The sequence below is a fragment of the Glycine max genome, chromosome 5, assembly GCF_000004515.6.
Source record: "Glycine max cultivar Williams 82 chromosome 5, Glycine_max_v4.0, whole genome shotgun sequence".
NCBI lineage: Eukaryota > Viridiplantae > Streptophyta > Magnoliopsida > Fabales > Fabaceae > Glycine > Glycine max.
Window position 1 is genome coordinate 1920666 of NC_038241.2, and position 23392 is coordinate 1944057.

Consider the following 23392-nt stretch of genomic DNA (forward strand, 5'->3'; position numbering starts at 1 on the left):
CATTTTCACTAATCTTCTTAGTGTTTGGTCGATCATTGTGGGCTAGCCTATGTCGCGTTGAGATAAAGCTTGAATTACCTTTATCCTCATAGCCTTCTTCTTATCCTTGAGCAATACGAGCATGTGGTTAAGTAATTGCACATGGGGCCATCTATTCTCGGTCATCTAGTTCCCCGCCCATGACTACTCAAAGTTTTATACTCGGCCTTGCAACATGATCGATATCTTACATCATTGTTTTTAGTTTGCACAACCTATTTGCACTAGTCACTTCTAATAAGTGATTGTATTCTTCTTTCATGGTATACATTCGATGCAAAAATACGTTAACAATCGAACTATTTTTCAAAATATTTCATTGATAGTGGGTCTTCTGTTTGGTAGGATCCTTACACTTATCCCAACCTTTCTTTTCAAAACTTAGCAAACTAAAGCATTGGATTTATTTTTTTATTAATTGATGATCCTATTTGGAAACACATTATTATAAAAAGCTAAATTCCAAATCACAAAGATGATGATGATGAATACACATGTTGTGAAAGCCTAGGATGAGGGTGGACAAAAAGAGGCAGTGCCTTTTGGAGGGTAATCCCATATGTTTCATCCATGTTGAGCCTTTTTGGGTCAGCCCCATTCTCCAATTCCCAATCAAATGAGTGGGCTAAGGTAGCAATGAGCAGTTGAACAACCTTTAGGCCTAAGCTCATACCAACACATATTCTACGTCCAGCACCAAAAGGTATAAGCTCGAAGTTATTGCCTTTGACATCAACATCATCCTTCTCACCACCGGGAAAGAACCTTTCAGGCTTGAATTCCAATGGGTCAATCCATTCCTTAGGATCACGTCCTATGGCCCAAACATTAACCAAGAGAGTTGCACCTTTAGGGATGTGATAATTGAATATCTCACAACTATTTTCAGCAAATCGTGGGAGGGAAAGAGGGGTTGGTGGGTGGAGACGTAAAGTTTCCTTCACCACAGCTTGCAAGTAAGGGAGGTGGGGTAAATCTAGTTCAGTCACAAGCCTATCCTGACCCACAACAACATTCAATTCTTGTTGGACTTGGATCATAATTCTTGGGTTCTTTATAAGTTCTGTAATTGCCCACTCTACTGTGCTTGATGATGTATCTGTCCCAGCTGTAAACATATCCTATAAAAAATGATCAATAAAAAATGATCAATATTTGTAGTTATTTGTTCATGAGTTGAATATATACACGGTCATGTGATTGAATTCTTATGTAATCATTAAATTTGTGAGAAGTACAAAAGCATTATGTAGAATTATAGTATCTTGAGAATGTACATACCCCAAGTACTGCTTTGATCTCCGATTCAATAAGTTGATGTTCTCCTTGAGGAGTCTCTTTAAGTGACAAAAATACACTTAACAAGTCTTGATGTTTTTCATTCTTAGAAATCTTGTGTTCTTCAAGAATGGAGGTTAAAAATTTATCAAACCTCTCATACAATTTCTTCGTCTTAGGTTTCACTCCTTGAAGGTCTAGCCAGTCTAAGCAAGGAATGAAGTCACCGATATTGAAAACTCCAGCCAATACCATAAGGTCCACCACCATAGATTTAAACTCATCTGCCCTAGGATCACAATTACTACTATTGTCGCTGAAAATCCGCCGTCCTATCATTATCCTCGCCAATATATTAGTGGTACATACGTTCAATAATTGTCTTAAATTCACCACTTTAGAACTCGATCTTGCTAAATTGCATGTCAATCTTTCTACCTCTTCCTGCACATATATATATGTATGTATTTTAGTTACATATTTATTTTATTGTTCACATCTGAAAAATTAAAATAGACTCAAGTGGATGCATTATTTTTTTTTCTTTTCTAGTCTAGCATATGTATAGTCTACCACTGTTGTTTTATCATATTCACGCTTCACAAATCATGAGGTGTAGTAGACTAGAAGATGACGAGGAAGAATGAAGTCAGTGATTAGAGGAGATGACTTAATTTGAGGTGGAGTAATTAACTAGAGCACGTTACGTTGGTGAAATTTATGGTTTAGGAATAATTGTAAGTCAGTTGGGGGGGGGTGAAGTGTAATTTTGTTACATATCAAATCTCAGTGAAATTCTTGAAGCAAAGATGCAACATAAATATGAATAGAAAATGATGCTCACCTGTCGCAGTTCTCTAAAATCATCCATGGCCTTGGCAGAGAACATGTGAACGGTACTTAGTTTCCGAAGGAACCGCCACCGTGGGCCATAGGGAGCAAAAACGAGGTCTTGTTGGTTATAGGTCAAGTATGTGGTTCTGGAGTTACATGGCCGGCTGCAGAAATTGGCGTCGTGGATCTTCAAGAACTGCTCCGCAACGGAGGCTGAAGACGCGACCACCACGTCCACGAAGCCCAACCGGAGGTGCATGAGCGGCCCATGAGTCTGAGCCAAGGCTGCCAGACCCTGGTGTGGCGCAGGGCCCATGTGGGGCAAGTTTCCCACGATGGGCCATGGCCTAGGACCTGGCGGCAGTGGTAATGAAGGCACAGTTATGAGCTTGAAAAGCCTGTAAATAAGGGTCGCTGCTACAACAGTAGCAAAGGCTATAACCCAAGCAGACATGTATATAGCTTATGGTGTATGCTTTAAATACGTATGATCGTGTGTATATATAGGTTCAAAACGAATATATATGTTATGTTGTGAACCTAATATTGTGCCTTATACAGAAACAGCACAAGTGCACAACCTCCTCATCGGTGTGTATATATATATAGAAAATAAATTTGAAAAGATCAATGAAAGAAAGGAGATCGATGTGCATGCATGTGTGTACTCCGTAGCGCTTACCCATTTCTGTAAATCAAGCCACATTAAAGGCGCGTCTCTGTATCCTCTTCTGCGAAATCCTTCAACGGCAACTTTCTACACCGTTGGATGCATAAAAGTCAACATCATTAGTTTCAAGTATAGGAGGTGGTTATAGAAATTAATGTGAAATAGACGGATATATGATAAGATAATAATAATATTTTTCATGTATATTTTAAGAAAAAATAGATTATGCAATACAAAATAATAATACTATATATTTTTTTAAAAAATAGAGTATAGAATATATGTATTGTTAATGTAAAATAATTTTTCATATAACACTAATGAGTACATGATCCATCATTTTTTTGGTTCATCATGATATTTGTAATGAATAGTCCCAACAATTAATTTTTGTTGAAAATAATAAATTTATATAAGTAAATATTTCTATCTCAATAAGATATATTTTATATTCAAAGTTAAGATTCAAACTCTAAATCACTTCATTAATTATTATTGGTATAATTCATCATAATCAATGATTAACCTTGAGACTTACAAATAATAATTATAGCATATTGAAGTAATTTACATTTTTTATAGAATGTTATTAAAAATATAATTCTATACAATTTGTTTTGTGTTAATTTCTTTCATATATATACAAAATAAATTTTATAATTTTTAGAGTAATCACGTAGCACACCTTCAATTCAACACCTCAGTCCTTCTTGACAATTTTTTTAGCATTTTTTATTGTTATACTTTTTCACTATGTATCTTTGTTGTCAAGTAAAAATGTTCTCTTTTGACAATACAATCATGTTGACAATCAAACGATCACTCACCACTTCATTAAGTAATTTTTCTTAGACTACAGATATTCTTTTCCGAAAGTAATTTTATTTGTGCTAAGTAGAATCATTGTGGTAGCATAGTTGTCTCGGTGAGAATTGGAGATCCAAGATTTAAACTTGAGACTTCTGATTAACCTGAAATAATCCATACTATTTGATTAACGTACTCGATGGTCTTCATTAAGTGATTTGACAAAATAATCACTTAATTTTATAAATTGTATTTTTAATTAATTATTTTTTTAATGAATTAAAATTCAACAATATATTTTTATATTGATAAACATTTAAAGAAAGATAGTTGTATTTTTGTGTGTGTCACGAAGACAGAAAAAGATTAACTAACTAGCCCTAACAAAAAGAGGATGAGAAGAAGCATTTGGGTAGACGTCATAAGCAACCAAAATTGTGTCCTGAGATGCTCCTATCTTGGCCAAGCTGTGATCAGCTACGACATGATTTTTTCTTCCCTTAAGGGGTGTTGAAAGAGTCAATAATGATCGAATCAATAATGCAAGTCCTTGTTGAATGAGTTGCAGTGCTAGCTGCTTAGTTTGGAGACTGACTCGCAAATTAAGTCACGTATATATGCCTCCTTTGGACCATGCTATATGGAGACCGTCATGAATGTATGGCATCATTCATGAGTTGTAACCCCACAAAAACCTGCATACACACCAATGACAAAAAAAACCATTGTAAATGGACAAAGAATCAAAGAGATATTAATTGTACTAATTAGTCAATGACCGTACTTTTTTGTGTATAAAATAATCATCATCATCAACAACAAAAACATCTCCTGAAAATCAAATTAAATCACTCTAGAATGGACGGAAAAACATATATTAGAGAATCACATTTTGTTGAAAAGGATTTTTTTTTTTAATAGTAGCAATATATAAATAGTGGTTAAAAATAAGGGCCAATATATGGTGATTGTCATGTTAAGGGTTCGTTATCGTAATGAAAAATCCTATTTTACAAAGGAGAATTAATACATGAATATGATATTTTTTTTTTGTTTTATGAAATGAAAACTTCAAATTTAGAACACGAATATGTTCTAATATTTATCAAAATTAGTTACTGATATATAAATCCCTATTTTATAAAGGAGAATCGATTTTTGTGTTATTAGTTTTCTTGCCAAAAAATTATTACCGTGAAGGATATTATATCAATTAATTCAACCAACAATTTGTCAAAAAGAAAATAAAAATCAACGAACAATTCAACACAATGCATCTAATAAAAGTTTGACATTTATTTGGCTCATCTAGCTAATAGTTTTTTTTTTGGGTACATAGCTCATCTAGTAGTTTGAAATATTGATATAGCATGACTCTGGACATTTACTAATAGTTTGACATTTTGATATATATAGGAAAACCAATGCTCGGGATGTCAGGTGCATAAGAGCATGTTTGAAAATGGATGAAAAATAACTTTTGAGGTAAAAATATCTTTTATTAATGAATCAGAATTCTTATTTTTGCTTTCATTTTTATTTTTATCTATCGGATCTAATATTAAAACGCATACTGTACAACTGCAAATCAAATATGCATTAAGTCTAGCTAATATCTTGTTAATCCTGGATTGTTGCGGTTGAAAACCTGCTGTCAATACATCTTACGGTTGAAATTGTTTGAAATTATATTTATTTTCATTATTTAACTAATTATTTAGTCTGTATATTGAATAAAATAAATATATATTTTATATAATCAAATTTTATAATAAATAAATATGGTTAAATGTATAAATTATATTAGAATTAAAATTTATAATAAATAAATATTTTTTAACATATGAACTATATTTTAAATTTATAATAAATAATTTATATTATTATTTTAATTAATGATAATTTCTTTTAAAAAATATTAAATTTTGATAACAGATTAAAAAAATTTCCTAAAACCACTCTCGTTAAAAAAGAAATCTAAAATATTCTCGTGAAACAATAACAGTTAGAAACACTGTTGTTCAATATAATTATTTGAATGTTTATATAGAGGGATGTATATTACTTTTTTTTCTTTCTTGTGAGAATTTCATGCCGTCAGTATTATCGTTAATCGTTTACTGGTATATTTTAGATAAGTTTGTGATAATTTTGATAGTTACAAAATGGTGATTGATTAGAAAATATTATATTAGTTTCTAAATAATATTTATATTAATATCAATGTTGACAAAAGTATATTAAATTTTCCATCGATCTCAAACGACTTTAAGGGTGTAATAACACATGAGAGTTGAAACTCAGATTTTTTTTTTTAGTAAGATATTTTTACAGCTAAAAATCATGAAATTAATCCTAGAGGGTAAAAATCACTAAAATAAATTTTATTTCTTTCAAAAAGTCAAATTTCTGTGGGTATATTTAACGAATTTAGACATCTACTAATTGTGTGCAGCAATGGTATTGTTGTTTACTTCTTCTTCTTTTTTTGGTTGTTTCATTAACAAAACTAGTACCAAACATTGACGGCATCGACCAAGGTTGATAAGTCCTGAGCGTCGGTTTTCCTACGATGCTAACAAAGGCTTATGAAATGGTCATGGTAACCCAAGTGGGAGAAGTAATAAAGGTTGCAGCAGGCTTGAAAGGGACTCAAGGGAGTGTTCACTCTAGATCGACTTTGCTTCGGTGCTGCTGTGGAGTTTTTGACCAAAGCAGGACAGAAAAAAAGAAACAAATTATCAAAATAGTGTAATATGAGAATAATTTATCTAGAGTGATTGTTTTCTGAGGTATTTGTATCTTGTATCAGTGGGTGCCATTTTGATTGACACTTTCAATATTAATTATTTTTTACTTTTTATATTGATTATATTTATAATTGATTTAAAAAATAATTTTTACATCAACTATAAGTATACCGGACGTAGAAAGTAAAGAATAATTAACATGTGAGTAACACCTCTAAACAAAAATGCATAAAAAAAATAACTCTTATAAGATAATAAATTGTTCTAAAATTGGTTTTTGCTTGAGGAGAAAGAAAACTTGGAAGAAGAAAGTAGTAGAAAAGGCCATGTAAGAATATATTTTAAACCTTAGAGCTTTTTTTAATATCATTGAATCTGAGTTCTATTTGAAAAATTCCAAAATAACTGAATAGAAATCATGTTCCAAGATTTTAGGAGCTGTCACCGGTAATGAGTAAAACAAAATAAAAAACTAACATATTCATAACAGCAAAATAACAAATTTAACTTATTCAAACTAAAATCACTTTGGCAGCATCTCAAAGGCACAATCTCAACAAGGTTTCAGGTCCATTGTCTTATTAACAGAACGAAGGATTGGGAAAAAATAGTGTGAACTTAGTTGATGTTATATAACCTTCTGTTGGTTGGACCTACACTAACTTATGTCAATTTGATTTTCATTACATTTTTTTTTCTAAATTGAAAAAAATAAAATACCAATGCTAGCATGACTAGCTAGTGATGACAAACATAACATTAAAAAAAAACCTTCGTTCACACAAAAAATGGGATGACAAAATTAGAATGATCCATGTGGTGTAGTAATAAGCAAAACATGTTGTTGGATGACGTATGATGTGAGAATAATCATTTTATGTGAGAATAAAAATGATCAATTTTAACCGTTAAATTAAAATAAAAAACATATATTAATAATATTTTAAATTCAAATTAAAATCACATTTCATCATAAAATCTCAAATTATCATTGTGTAAAAATAATCACTTGTCATAATCAACAATATTTTCAAAACATAAGAAAATAAAGCATTGGGATAATTTTTTTATTAATAGACAATGATCCTTTGATACACATTATTAAAAGAAGCTAAATTCTAAATCATGGTGTCAATGATGAATATACATGTTGTGAGAGCCTAGGGTGAGGGTGGAAGGAAAGAGGAATTGCTCTTTGAAGAGTGAGCCCATATGCTTAATCCATGTTGAACTTTTTTGGATCATACCCATTCTTCAACTCCCAATCAAATGTGTGTTAAGGTAGCAATGAGCAATTGAACTAGCTTTAGGCCTAAGCTCATACCAACACATATTTTACGCCCAACACCAAAAGGTAGAAGCTCAAAGTTATTACCTTTAACGTCAACATCAACCTTCTCACCATCGAGAAAAAACCTTTCAGGCTTGAACTCCAATAGGTCAAGCCATTCCTTAAGATCACGTCCTATGGCCCAAACATTAATCAAGAGAGTTGCACTTTTGGGGATGTGATAATTGAATATCTCACAACTATTTTTAGCAAGTCGTGGGAGGGAAAGAGGGGTTGGTGGGTGGAGATGTAACGTTTCCTTCACCACAACTTGCAAGTAAGGGAGGTGGGGCAAATCTAGTTCAGTCACAAGCCTATCCTGTCCCACAACAATATTCAACTCTTGTTGGACTTGGACCATAATTCTTGGGTTCTTTATAAGTTTTGCAATTATCCAGTCTATTGTGTTTGATGATGTATCTATCCCTGCACTAAACATGTCCCGCAAAATTTTTCAATATATGTAGTTATTTGTTCATGAGTTAAATATATGTGATGATGTGATTAAATTCTTATGTAGTCATTAAATTTGTGAGAAATACAAACATCATGTGTTGTAGAATTAATTCAAATCATTGCAAAAAGAGTTAAGATTGCTTTCATCTCCGATTTGAGGAGTTTATGTCCTTGAGGAGTCTTTTATGCCCTTGAGGAGTTTATGTCCAAGCAATACCATAAGCTCCAACATCATAGATTTAAATTCATCCGCCATAGGATCAAAACTACTAATGTTGTCATTGAAAAGTCGTCGTCCTATCATTGTTCTTGCTAGAATATTGGTGGTACATACATTCAAGAATTGTCTTAAATTTACTGATTTAGAACATGATCTTCCTAAATTATTTGCCAATCTTTCTACCTCTTCCTGCATATATACATATGTGTATTTTAGTTACATACTTATTTTATTATTCCCATTTGAAACATAAAATAGACTCAACTGGACATATTATTTTTTCCTTAATTTCTAGTTAAGCATGTAATCTACCACTGTTATTTTCTCATATTCATGCTTCACAAATCATGAGGTGTACCTATTAGAGAATGACGAGGCAGAACAAAGTTGGTGATTCAAGGAGAGGACTTTGTGACGGAGTTAATTAGAACCAATTGATAGATTTTGTGGTTTAAGAACAACGAAGTGTCATGTTTGTCAAGTAGGATGAAAAAACCTTAAAAATAATACTTCCAGAGCTCATAAAAAGTTCGGCTGCATAAAAACATCTAATTCATGATTTTTTTTTCAGACCTCCTAAAGTATATAATTATTTTCTTAAAATAGTCATGATCACTATTCACTTTTATATGATTTTTTTCCTTGAATCATTGTTTTTTTTCAAATAAAGACAAAAAGCTAATAGGTTAAAAAGGCCTAAAAATATTTATTTTAAAGATTATTCATTCCAACTAAATTCCTTTCATCCACTAAATTTGAATTAGATACCATATTAAAGGGGACAAAATTTAATTTCAGTCAAATTAATGATTTATTGGTTATTCTATTCTACTGCCATTTAACATTTAGTTTTTAAATAATCTTTTAAATTTTTAAATCAATAATATTTTTTCCGAAATATATTTTTTGTTCATTAAAAATTAATTATTTTAAAATTAACTTATGAATTTCATTTTTTTTTTAAATTCTCTCATTTAATTTTTCAATAAGTACTTAAAAATTTATAAACACTTTGTTAAAATTTCAAAATCAAATGTTTATTTCGGTTGGAGAACTCAGAAAAATAAAAACTAATCTAAACTTGACCATACTTTTTTACTATTTCTATGTTAAGTTAATTGCTTTGCCTAATGGAATTAGTGTTGAATAGTTCTTCCATTCCAAAAACCGTGACTTTTTCAACCACGCTCAATTATTGTCCGGCAAAATTTACTTAGCTTGTTGAAAAATTATTTTTTTTTTCTCTTTTTAGAAAGCTTTTAACTAAAAACGATTTTTACTGTCAAACAAACATTTTCCTAAGAATGTTTTTTTTATTACAACGCATTCTTAAGAATCTGAGAATCTTATTATAATCTCCGAAAATTATAAATGTAAGTTATATTAATTAATGTTTAAAGACTAACACCACTAATTAATTTTGTTAAGGATTAATATGTTTCTTGCTAAAAAATTTAAAGATGAAGTTGAAATATTGTTTTTAAACAATTTTGTGGTATTGTTTATAGTTACAAATTGGAGATTGGTTAGAGATCCTTGTATTAATTTCCAAATATTTTTTATACAAAATGATGTTACGTTCTACTAGTTTAAAAGCCTGATGTACGTATATTATGGGTCTCAACAAGAATTAATTATGCAAATTATGCAGGATATTTTATGTGATGACGGTGGGATTTACATATGTAACACTTTATGTTCTTGTATCACTTAATAGTACTACCGGTACCCGATCAATAATATTTTTTGCTGATCCAATTTTTTTAAAAGTCTTAATTATTAGATTTTTTATTTAAGGCTTAATTATTAATTTTATCCCTTTATTTATTTAGAATATTTAATTAGATCTTTTTTTTTCAAAAGCTTCAATCAAATCCTTTATTTTTTTTAAATGTCTCAATCCTACCTTTTTCATTCAATTGAAATTAACGTTTTTCTTCTATAAATAGTGGTACGACCGATTTTAATCGACATTATATTTATTATTATATTAAAATTAAAAATATAATTTAAAAAAGTAGTCATTTTAAACTAACATTATAATTAAAAAACATTTTCCAAAGAAAGGAGGATTTGATCTTGATGAAACATGTACAATTGAGGGGAGTTAAATAATAAGAAGATTTTCATCAATGAATCATGAACAAATCACATAACTAAACTTAACACTACACATTTAAGTTTATGTGTCTTTCTTTCTGTCATATGGTACTTAACTTTCTCATTCTTATTCATATTGGACTCACACGTGTAACAGCACAAGTTTGGATTGAAGATCTTCATATGTATTACATGTATTCACATATATGTTAATTGGAAAAGCATGAGTGGCAATTTGCTAAACATTAGCTCAAGGCTAAAGGAAAAAGGATAACTTGAAAATATTTTCAATAGAGATTTATGGAAAAGTATTTTCTAGAAGATCTCAAATGGAATAACAACCGAATTTAGCCATCAAATTTAGCTTGAAAATACTTAGTCACAAATAGAGACCGACTTAGCCACTGATAATAATATGTCATTTGTGCAAAACTGCAACTACTTTTGGGCATGATCAATAACAATACCTTAGTCGCTAATTTCAGTCACAACGTCATTAAAATGAAAAATTCTAAAATTATAGCAACTGATTTTGAGACCAACAATTTATTTGAGTCAGCAACCAATGTGATTTCAGTTGCTAACCGAGTTAATGATGTCAAGTATGCAGAAAAGATTTTAGATGCTGGTGGCAATACATTTTTGTTTAGCGATAGAAAATAGTTCAGTCTCTATTTTCTCAATAAATTTCGGAAATGGTTTCCTTGGCGAGAAAGCTTTTGACTTTTATCGACTGAAATAATTCTGTCGCTATTTGGATATTTAGATTCCCATTCTTACTAATATTTAATTATTAATATTAATATATTGTAAATATTTCATATACAATTGTAATAATAATAATAATCATAAAATAATTTAGGATATGATTTTTTTAAAAAAAATATTTTTCATATTTTTGTAAAGAAGACCTAACATAAATATGTCTTACAACATAGTTTTTTTTTTCTTTTAAAATAGAGGCACTTTACATGTTTGCATGTAAATGGTGGTTAAAAAACGCTAAGGTGTGCTAAGTTTGAAAATGGATTATGAACTATCTAAATTTATAATAGTAAGAGCATATCATAAGGGAAAAAAGGATAAAAATATCTCTACATTATAATTTTTTAAATATTTTCTACTTTAGAAAAATAGAAATATTATTTAGATATATTTTTTTTGTTACCTTGAATTAAGTGATACCAAATAGCTAAGGCAAGAAAATTGGTATAACAAAAAAGAAACAAAAAAATGTCCTTTGTACGTGTGTTCCAAATAGTTAAAGCAACTTTTGTTTTCATAAGTATGTGAATACATTTTGACTTGAACAATAAAAATTCTCCCTCTTTATGTTAGTTAAAAAAAAAGAACAATTATAAACTTTATATAGTCTTAGACCAATTGGAATAATTAGTTTTGCCTTTGATTACTCCATAACATTCTCTAATGTCGTAAACTTATAATTATTTTATGACCATTGCATGTCTCAATTAAATTACATCCTCATACAAAGTTTGAGACATAGTAATTAATTATTTAATTCCTACTTTTTTTTCAAAACATAACAAATTAAAGCACCCTCTTGATTTTTTTTTATTAACAAGCAATACTCCTTGGATACATATTATTAAGGGAAGCTAAACTCTAAATCACAATGACAATGATGAATACACATGTTGTGAAAGCCTAGGGTGAGTGTGGATGGAAAGAGGCACCGCTCTTTGGAGGGTGAGACCATATGCTTCATCCATGTTGAGCTTTTTTGGGTCATACCCATTCTCTAACTCCCAATCAAATGCATGAGCTAGGGAAGCAATGAGTAGTTGAACCACCTTTATGCCTAAGCTCATGCCCACACATATTCTACGCCCAGCACCAAAGGGTATAACCTCAAAGTTATTTCCCCTAATATCAACATCAGCCTTCTCACCACCAGGGAGGAATCTTTCAGGCTTAAACTCTAATGGGTCAAGCCATTCCTTAGGGTCACGTCCTATGGCCCAAACATTGACCAAGAGAGTTGCACCTTTGGGAATGTGATAATTGAATATCTCACAACTTTCTTCAGCAACTCGTGGGAGTGAAAGAGGGGTTGGTGGGTGGAGACGTAATGTTTCCTTCACCACAGCATTCAAGTAAGGAAGGTGGGGCAAGTCTAGTTCGGTCACAAGCCTATTTTGACCTACAATAGTAGTCAACTCTTGTTGGACTTTGATCATAATTTTTGGGTTCTTAATAAGTTCTGCAATGGCCCATTCTATTGTGCTCAATGATGTGTCTGTTCCGGCTGTAAACATATCCTGTAAAAATAAGTTAACATATGTAATTATTTTTTCATGAGTTGTATATAGGTGATGAATTACTGAATTCTTCTAAAGTAATTAAATTCGTGAGATGTTTGAATCATTGCAGAGAAAGTATCAAGAGATTTAAAATTATTGTATATTGAGAATGCACATACCCCAAGTATTGATTTGATTTCTTCTTCAACGAGTTCATGCCCTTCTTGAGGAGTCTCTTTAAGGGACAACAATACACTTAACAAGTCTTGATGTTTGGCATTCTTGGAAATTTTGTGTTCCTCAAGAATGGAGGATAAAAGTATATCAAACCTCTTGTGCAATTTCTTGGTCTTAGTTTTCAATCCTTGAAGGTCCAACCAATCTAAGGGAGGAATGAAGTCACCAATGTTGAAAACTCCAAGCAATGCCATATGTTCCTCCACCATAGATTTAAACTCATCTGCCCTTGGATCACAGTTACAACTATCGTCGTTGAAAATTCGGCGTCCTATCGTTATCCTTGCCATTATATTGGTGATACATACGTTCAATAATTGCCTCAAGTTCACTGCTTTAGAATTTGATCTTGTTAAATTACATGCCAATCTTTCTACCTCTTCCTGCATATGTGAGTATTTTAGTTGCATATTTATTTTATTATTCCCATTTGAAAAATTAAATAGACTGCAAAGGACGCATTAATTTTTCCTTTCTAGTTTAACGTGTAGTCTACCACTGTTGTTTTCTCAATTAATGTCGATGTCTGTTCTCTTATTGGTCATATTTTTACTTCCGTAAAAAATGTTTCTTTCATGTATACTAGTACATTTTTTTTTAATGCTTTTTACATTTATTTTGTAAAATGTCACGACACTAATAAATAAAAAGAGCAAATGATGCCATTTTACAATTATATAATATTTTTTTAAGTAAAGATATAAGATAAATTTGAAAACAACTAATACGAAAATATGAAATTTTTTGCTCTTTGGATGCATGAATACTTGTTCCAAGTGCTTGTAATAATAGTTAGTTCTTGTTTACTTGTGTTTATCTTTTAGGCTTAATATTTTTATATTTCCTTATTTGTCTCAATGATTAGTTGAAAGTCAAGGTATTATTAAAATAAAGTCTCTCTCATTAATCTCTTTCTCTCTTAAAATAAAACATTATTTCTCCCGAATATTATTCTTTTTAGGGAAATATTATTTGAGAAATGTTTAGTACAAAAACCATTTTTCGTCACTTCCACATAAGCTTTTGTCGTATATCAAGCGTAAAATATTCGTACCGAATAGCAAACGTTGTTTGTTAAAACAAGAAGTATCAATTAAAAATTTATAAAAGTTTAATATAAAGAAAACAATCTTCACTTGATCTTGACAAAAATGGTTTTGTAGCTCGATCGTGAGCATTTTCCTTATTCATGTTACTTGTAAATTTTTTTACTGTGAAGCATCAAGAGTTTGTGGTGCAGGTATACAAACCCCACAGTAAAATTTTCTGTTTTTTTAATGTTATTTATGCATTTTCCTTAATAATGTTGAATTTGTGTCATGTTGATAATTAGGAGTGGAGATGAGCCGAGCAACTTGCTGAGGACCTTCAGCTCGGCCTATGTAAAGCTCGGCTTGACTTGTTTACTATAAAGGTCAACCTCAAGCTTTTTAAAAAGTCTTTTTAGATAAAAAGGCCAAGCTCAAATCATAAAAAAAACTTGTTAAGCTAACTAATAATAATAATAATAATAATAATAACTTTATTTTATCAAATTTTATTTTATCCAGATTTTATTCTATTTAGATTTTATTTTATTCAGATTTTATTCTATCTAGATTTTATTTCATCCAGATTTTATTTCATCCCATCTTATCTTGTCCAGATTTTATTTTATTTCGTTTATGCGCTTGGACTTAAAATAGATTTGTAAGCTTTGAGGCTGAGGACTTATATAACAGCACCAAGTTTTTAGTTTAGGGAGTTTTTTTTCGAAGAGGAGAATAATTCTAGGATTTTAGAATTTCAGTTTTTATGACTGTTCATGCACACTGTTCACGTAGAATAAAATTCATTTTCGGTAAATCATCTCTAATCCATACATTTTTTAATATTATGCTATTTTTTGACTTCAATATGATTGTTTATCAATTATTTTTGGATTTGTACATTACTTTACGAAATTTTATAAGTTTCTTTTTTTAGTTAGTATTTCACTAGGTTTTAAAATAATTAATTAATCAAGACTTTTAAATAGGTTCGTGGGCAAGCCAGACTTTTATATAAGTCGAACCGAGCTTAAAAAAAAGTTTATGCCAGATAATGAGTCAAGCTCAAGCCTAGTAAAACTTGGCTTGGCTCATTTTCACCCTTATTGATCATCATTCACCAATAATTTCTTTAATTACACCTTTAAATATTTCTATGATGAAAAAAAAATATATGGCTGATCGAAATGATGCTCACCTGTCGCAGTTGACTAAAATTGTCCATGGCCTTGCCGGAGAACATGTGAACGGTACATATTTTGCGTAGGAACCGCCACCGTGGTCCGTAGGGATAAAAAGCAATGTCTTTTTTGTTATAGGTCATGTATGTGGTCCTGAAGTTATATGGACGGTTGCAAAAATTGGCGTCGTGGACCTTCAAGAACTGCTCCGCCACGGCGGCGGAGGCAGCCACCACCACGTGGACGAAGCCCAACCGGAGGTGCATGAGCGGCCCATGAGTCTTAGCCAAGGCTGCCAGGCCCTGGTGTGGCGCAGGGCCCATGTGGGGCAAGTTTCCAACGATGGGCCATGGCCTGGGCCCTGGTGGCAGAGGTAATGAAGGCCCGGCAATGTGCTTCAAAACCCGGTAAATAAGGATTGCTGCTACGATAGTGGCTACGGCTATAACCCAAGGAGACATGGATATAGATTATGTGTTGTTTTGTATCGTGCTTTAAACAACGGGGTATATATGCTCTGAACCTAATACTATTGTGCTGATAGGCCGATCGTGTCACAAAAACAACACAACCTCCTCCATCGGTATATATAGTTTGAAAAGATTAATGAAAGGAAAAAGATATTGTGTGCGTTAACAACGTAGGACTCAATGTTCGGCACTCAACTTATTGAGGCTGTGTATGAATGAAGAAGTATTTTAAGCGAACTTGTGTTTACATGAAGATTTCTACGAGAGTTTTTTTTTATTATTATAGAGGATTTAAAATATTTTATTCGGATAGAGAATTTAGATTATTATTTTTAAAAAAAATATGAATTTATGAAAGTATTTTGATATTTTAAATTATAGAATTTTAAATTTCACATAAAAATAAAAATTTGAAAATGTTCATACTCTCTCCCGTTGTCTTGTCTCTTCTTTCTTCTCCATCTATCTATCTCCAATGTTTCTCTCTCCCATCTGTCTCTTCTCTCCCCATGTCTTTCACCCTCTAGTTTTTGCTCCCTTTCTATCGCATTTCTATCTTATTTTTCCTCTATTTCTTTTCTCTAATATTGATATAAAAATATCAATATTTGTTATTTTTAATTAATAAATATTTAAAAATTGGCTGATGTTTATCTTCATATAGTTTAATATTAAAATTTCAATTTTTAAATATACATTTAAAAAATAAATTTTGCATATTGTAAACATTGAATTGCCTTTCCAAACTAAAAATTTAATTAATTTATTCAAACACAATGAAAAATTAATTTTCAGGACAATTTAGAAACTGAAATTTATTGTTTAAATATTTTATTAAATAAATTTTGAATTTTTTATATTTTTTTTAAACCAAAATCTTTTATAATTTTTTTAGGCTTTTATAAAAGAAACTTAATTAATTTTAATTCAAGAATTCTAAATTTCATTTAATGTTCAAGCATTTAAAAATTTCTCTCTTTCGTTATAAACAAAATTCTCTCTTTCTTTTTTGCTTTCATATATTGTGTGCGCGTCACACTTAATATTCAACATTGAATACATTCATAGTTTGAGAATTTTTTTTCAACTTCTCGTAAAATAAAATATTTTTCAACTTTCTCATTTCGGTAAATCAAGCCATTACGTAAGACTAAGACTAACAATAATATATCCACTCAAATAGAATTATCTTCGTTAAAAGATAAATATAATCTAAACAAAAAATAATAACAACTTACTTAACTTATTTGGATAGAGTTTAATATTTATACACGGTAAAATTTTTACCTTTTCTTTCGAACATAAATTATGTTTAAATTATTTTAAGATAATTATATTAAAAGTTATCAAACTTATTATATATGATGAGTTGTCATTAAATCTGTGTAAAAAAATTTATATTATCAATGTATAACTTTTCTTAAATTAATTTGTAAAAGTTTTTTATTAGCTTTTCCAAAAATTATTCTTTAACTTATAAATAAAGTTTAATGTTTATGTACCTATGGTATAAAATAATTTTATATTATCATTTAATCATATATTATTGTTTGAATTACTTTTAAATAATTATTTTAAAATTCAACAAAACTTACCATACATGGTAAGTTGTAAGGTGAATTGTGATAAAATGATCGTAAAAATTTATAATTATATCAGTGCACAATCATTCTTCTCTTATAAACAAACTAATAATTTTAGCTTATAGAAATACTTGTTTTATTTTTTCTTTCTTATTTATTTTTTATAGATATTTTAGAAAAGTTTATTTAAGCATTCCTTAAATTAAATTAAAGATCCAATTTGTTACTTTTATTTTTCTCCTTTAACAACAATAAATAAATAATATTTATCAATAAATCATTGATCTAAGTGATATGGACTCAGTTCCCTTAAAACAAAATCTATAATTTAAACCTTGTGAAAGAAAAAGATGTGATTGAAAAAAAAAACTACTAAACATAACCCGTCAAGTTCTTTAAAAAGATTAATCAACATGTTAATAGATTTTCTATACTAATATCATAGTGGACACAAACCAACACTCAATGCTTCATAAAATTAAGATTTTTCTTCTGAAGATACATAAAAGAATTTCAATGGCTAAAGATGTTATTTCAATGTAAGGATTTCAATCATGATCAGTTCAATAAAGGCTAACATATTTTGAATATCATAATAAGAATTCGTATCATAAAGGAAAAACACACTATTGTACAAAGGAGAATTAATACATAAATACGATTTGTTTTTTAAATTACAGCACGTACACTTTTATAATTAATCCTTATCAATATTTACTGACATTTATAGCCCTGTTTTTATTATATTGCTAATTGCTAAAGGGAATCAAATTTTGTGTTATTAATTAAATCAACCAACAATTCAACACAAATACACATAACACAATGCATCTATTCCTAATTTGACTTTTTTTTCCCAACTAATAGTTTTACATTTGATATCGGCACGCATTTCCTCTAAACTCATAAATAATTAATCATATACATATACATATAATTTTATATTAATTAAAAAATTTAATTTACATCATTTAATAGTAAGGTTATTTGTAAAATGGATTTCATTGAAATTTGATATCATAAATAAAAAAGAGTCGATAAAAATAGAATTAAAAGAAATTGAAAAATGTTTTAGAAATAATTGCATTAAATAAAATAAAATGAGTCAAATTTATTTATATTTAAATTCAACATATAAGATTATTTTTTTCTTATATATGAATCCAGAATTATTATTCTACAAAACAAAATCTATTAAGTCTGACATTGGATTAGCCTTTGTTGGTGAAGTTTTTATCAACCAGAAATTTAACACATATTATAGATATTATAGGTCTATATTAATAATGTAATAATTATATTAAAAATAATTTGATTAGTATAGGAATTTGATTAGCCTCTGTGTGTGAGATAATGCTACGTTCTAAAAGTCTAGTTTTGAAAGTCAGATCAGATATGTTAAGAAAGTACTTTAAGCGATCTCAAGACTTTATATGTAATAAGGACATATGATCGAGTTGGAACATAGACTTTTTCTTATTATTGTATATAAGGTCATAATAAGATTTAATTTTTCTCTATAACGCAGGCATATGGTGTTGTTTTCCTTCTTTCATCATCACTACCATATTTTCCTAATTTAACATGGCCAGCATCGCCGGAAAAGTTGACACTAAGTGGAAAAGGACAACTATATAAACTTCAATTTAATGTCAAATACGATCCTCAACGCAATAAGCTATGGTTGAACATTATGCGCCTGACATCTCCGGCTTCGGCTTTCTTACGATGCTAACAAAGACTTGTTCTAACTGTTGACTTGACTCACACTAAGATTGATGCCAATTTGAAAAGATCAAGTCCAACAAATAATCCTCAAAATCTTCATCATAATATGTGGACGAGACTAACATCTTGAAATTCAGGATGACTTTTTAATTTTTTTTAATAAAAATGATAATTTTTTCTTATTTACTCTTTAATTAGTACTTCAATTTTTATAAGTTTTTTTTCTTCTCTAGCGTAAGTTGTTAGAAATAGGTTTAATTACCTTTTGGTTATATTTAATTGCAACAATTTTTTTTATTCTTTATAGTTTAGAATATCTTAATTTGGTCTTTATATTTATAATTTTTTAATTATTTTAAACTTCATAGTCTAAAATCACTTAACATCATTACATTCATATTTTTTTAACAATGCTACAAAACTATAACTGATGGTGTAAAACCACTAAAAAAATTTGACAATTTTTAGCTATCATAAATTAAAAATCAAAGTTTTTTTTTTCTTTTCAAAGTTTTTTTTTTCTTTTCCTCGTTACTAAGGATTTTCTTTTCCATCTAATGCCAATTAGACTCTCCACTTATTCATGAAAATCGTCTTGCCTGACTATGCCTCAATCATGGTGGACAGTGACCTTATTTCTTGGAAGAGGATAAAAAGAAGGGGGAAAAAGCAAATAAACACTACTAGAAAAATACTTTTAACATCGGTTAGTAAAGATTTTTAACATGAATTATTAATTGATGTTGAAATTACCAACGTTAAAAATATCAACGTTAACATTGATTTTTGAAAACCAATATTAAATTAATTACACAACATCAATTTTTTAAAAAATCGATGTCATATTATTAGAAATAAGAAAATAAAAAAAAAATATGTATAAACTAATATCAATTTTTATAAAAACTGATGTTTTCTTCTTACCAATATCGATTTTCTAAAAAATTGATGTGGTGTAGTAAGAAATAACAAATAAAAAATGTAAAATATGTAATATCAATTTTTAGAAAAACCGATGTTGTGGTTAGTTGACAACATCGATTCATGCGAATGACAACATTTGGGTTTAATTTATAATTAGGGTCAACATCGATTTTTTGAAAAATCAATGTTAACATGATTTTGTTAACATCAATTCTCCCAAAAACTAATATTAGCATGACTTCGTTAACATCAATTTTTTGAAAAAACCGATGTTAATAAAATCAAGTTATTTAGAAATATATCACCGCGTTTTTGTTAATATTAGATTTTTTTTTTTGAAAAATTGTTGTTAACATTGCAATATTAAAGCCATTCTTTCTAGTAGTGAAAAAGCTTTGTTTTTTAATAAATGAATCTTTGAATCTTCTGTCAATACAATCACCATCTAAGCTTACACCGCCACTCGAAAATGGATGCTTCTGAGACCTCCTCTAATTCTGTAATTCGAAGAAAATTTTGAGAATCCAAACCCCTCATCATCTACTAGTGAGTCAAAAAGCTAACCATGTGTTTAGATGAAAAATTTCTAAGAATTTCAAATACAAAATATTTTGATTGTCTTGATTTGAATTCCTTTTATTTTGTAAATATTTTGTTTGAATGAGACAATTCAATTTCTTGTATTTTAATTTTCTTATTTGGATAAAGTAATTCAATTTCAATGAAATTCAAATTTCATTTTTAAATATTTATTTAAAAATTAAAATTTCAATATTGAATGAAAATAAATATGAATCATTTTTTAAATAGTTAAATATTCAAAATAAATTTAATACTATACAATATTTAATAATCAATTTTTAATATTTAATAATTAAATAATCAAAATAATTATAATACTAAACAATTTTGAATCTTACACAATATTCTTGTAGTAACACAAAAAAATCCTTGGACTAAATAATACTGTAAAATTAAAAATGAATGATATGTAATTCCTTGTTCTTGTTAAAAAAAATTCAATTACCTAGTCTTGTAATAATTTTACAAAAACATATTAAAATTAAACAATTACATAATTTAAGAACAATTATCTCATACAAAACTCAAATATTGATATATTTCATTGATCGTAAGAGAACAAAATACTTCAATCCATATCAAGACCTAAAATCATATATCATCAACATTGATGTTACTTAACTTATAATACTCAATAATTCACGAATTATTTTATAAATTAAAGGATCCAAAACAAACAACATAATTAAACAATTTTAAAATAATCAACTTTTTTCTTGCTTTGTAAGAATGCAATTCCTCTTTATTCCTTGTTCACAATATCTCACACAGAAGAAATAAAATAATATAAGTTACAACAAGAAAGATAAATAACTATAATTCTTTGACTCAATAGGAAAAGGTTTTGTGAAATTTTGGTCACTTATGGCTACTTTTTCGAGTTTTAGAATTACATGACTTTCTCTTATTTCAAATATTATCATGTATTTTGATGAGAAAATGGGGAAAAAAATTTAAGAAGAAAAAACCCATGTGTTAATGGTGGAATGGGGGACTAAATTGTAGTAGCAAAACTAAACTCAGTTACGTGAACAAATCAATTGGAAGAGGGAGATTATATAAAAACATAATAAAATTAATGCAACCCTTGTGGGACGACTCGTCATTAGAAACTATATAGTTTGAAAATCATAGTGTAATGGAAGAAACAGAAAGAAATATCAAATTTGAGTAATCTAAATGCTTGTATCTAATAGAGCAAAGGTGTCACTTTTTTAGAACCAGCTGAATATATGTCATCATCACTAATCCAACTTCACCATAACTGTTTGATAGCTATATTAACAAGCCTGTTTCACCATATTTACATGGGCTCTGGTAAAGTCCCTGATTAGTTTAATGTCAAGAAATATGTTAAAAGAATACTTTGGCACAACACTAAAAAGTGGTTATTTTATAACAGAAAAACTACCTCTTTGGTAAAAGGAAAATCTATAACACAAAAATGTGGATGATTATTTACGTACTATAGTACTAGTGTAAAAACTAAAAAAGAAATGCTTATATCAAGTTTATTGGCATCTTGGTAATATAACAGGATAAGGATCAGTGGAAATATGTTTAAATTATAAAAAAAATGTATCAACATATTTTTTTTATAAAGAAAAAGGCATGTTGTAAGCACACTATGCAATAAAACATATTACAAGACTCCCTCAGCCACGGGCAAGGTTCAGCCTCAAACGGGAAACAGAGAGATGAAGAGAGGATGAGGAACCTTACCTGTAATACTTGACAGTTTTCCAACGTGCCTTCTCCCCCCTGTAGTTTAACAAAACACCCCAAATGAATAATAAGCAAAAAAGAAATTAAAACCAAAATGAATTGGTAACTTAATGGTGTCCTTATGGTCTTTTGTTGACTGGCATATGTTTGGATGTTATAAAGGGAAGACAGTGGAATAGAAGAAAAAAATTGGAGGGGAGTGGGGTTATAATCATACAAAACTGATGAAACTTCAAAGCGTTTGCAAAGATAACTAAGACAGGGGTTTGGAGGAGGATCACATAAAAATTCATCATCATCTCCTTTAATAATAAACTTGCAAATAAGACTATTAAACTCAAACCTTCCTTTCTTCTTTATTATTGTTCTTACTTTCTCCACCATCAGCACATAGCCACAGATAAGTCAAGTTAAAATCTAGTGCTATTTACAGAAAATTCAAGGTTTTAAATATCATTGAAATAATGATGGATAGACTCACAGGCTCATATTTTTCTCTATTAGTGTTAGAGCCTGCACTCGGGTCTAAAGCAGTAGTAGTAGGGTAAGCACTCCAAATCAATGGGCCACAATCAATTGTTGTTTTCCTATGAAGATACATGTAAGCATTTAATCCACTAGGGAATCAATCACATACATAGAAGGGTGTTTAAACTTTAATTCACCTTTGTGATCCATTTGAATAGTGGTAAAAGAAGAGAACATGTTATTTTTGGCGGGCTTCAGACGGAGGAATTTTAATTTCCTTTCTTTTGGTGAGAGAATTTGAAATCCTTTACCTTGTTTAATTTTCCCATCCAAACTCTTCGTGAAAGCTGTCTCAATTCCTTTGACAAAATTTGGGTTAAATTTTAAATTTCTATCGAGGTTAGGGGTCATTTTAATATTTCTTAGGTTTGCAACAACTTTCTCTTTTAGTTCATATAATTTAAAAATCTCATTTTGGTTCTATAGTTATAATTTTTAACATTGATCATCTCCGTCTGAAGTTGCCTAAGGTTGTTACATATAGATTCTTTACAATTGCTAAAATAAACTGGTACATTTTGAGATACAACTGCCATATAGGAGAAGAGGAATGAACTACATCCAAAAATAACAATACCAATAACAAATCCAAATATGAACTACGCTGTAAAGAAAACTCCAAGCAACAAGTTTAAGTGTTAAATCTCATAACAACGAA

The 23392-nt window shown here is 29.4% G+C and overlaps 2 protein-coding genes and 1 pseudogene across 2 annotated transcripts; all 3 read right to left on the reverse strand.

Annotated features, from left to right (window-relative positions):
• Positions 1-335: 335 nt before the first annotated feature.
• On the reverse strand, positions 336-2801 carry LOC100778531 (flavonoid 3'-monooxygenase). Its single transcript, XM_003525400.5, has 3 exons — positions 2162-2801; positions 1321-1761; positions 336-1160 (listed from the first exon to the last, which is right to left on the reverse strand). Exons 1-3 carry the CDS (start codon positions 2603-2605, stop codon positions 507-509), a joined length of 1539 nt encoding a protein of 512 aa, XP_003525448.1. The 5' UTR covers positions 2606-2801; the 3' UTR covers positions 336-506.
• Positions 2802-7594: 4793 nt separating this feature from the next.
• Positions 7595-8156, reverse strand: LOC100779062 (flavonoid 3'-monooxygenase-like; annotated as a pseudogene).
• Positions 8157-11865: 3709 nt separating this feature from the next.
• LOC100779588 (flavonoid 3'-monooxygenase) lies at positions 11866-15914 on the reverse strand. Its single transcript, XM_003525402.5, has 3 exons — positions 15212-15914; positions 12928-13368; positions 11866-12766 (listed from the first exon to the last, which is right to left on the reverse strand). The coding sequence occupies exons 1-3, from the start codon at positions 15653-15655 to the stop codon at positions 12116-12118; spliced, it is 1536 nt and encodes a 511-aa protein (XP_003525450.1). The 5' UTR covers positions 15656-15914; the 3' UTR covers positions 11866-12115.
• Between the last annotated feature and the right edge of the window lie 7478 nt (positions 15915-23392).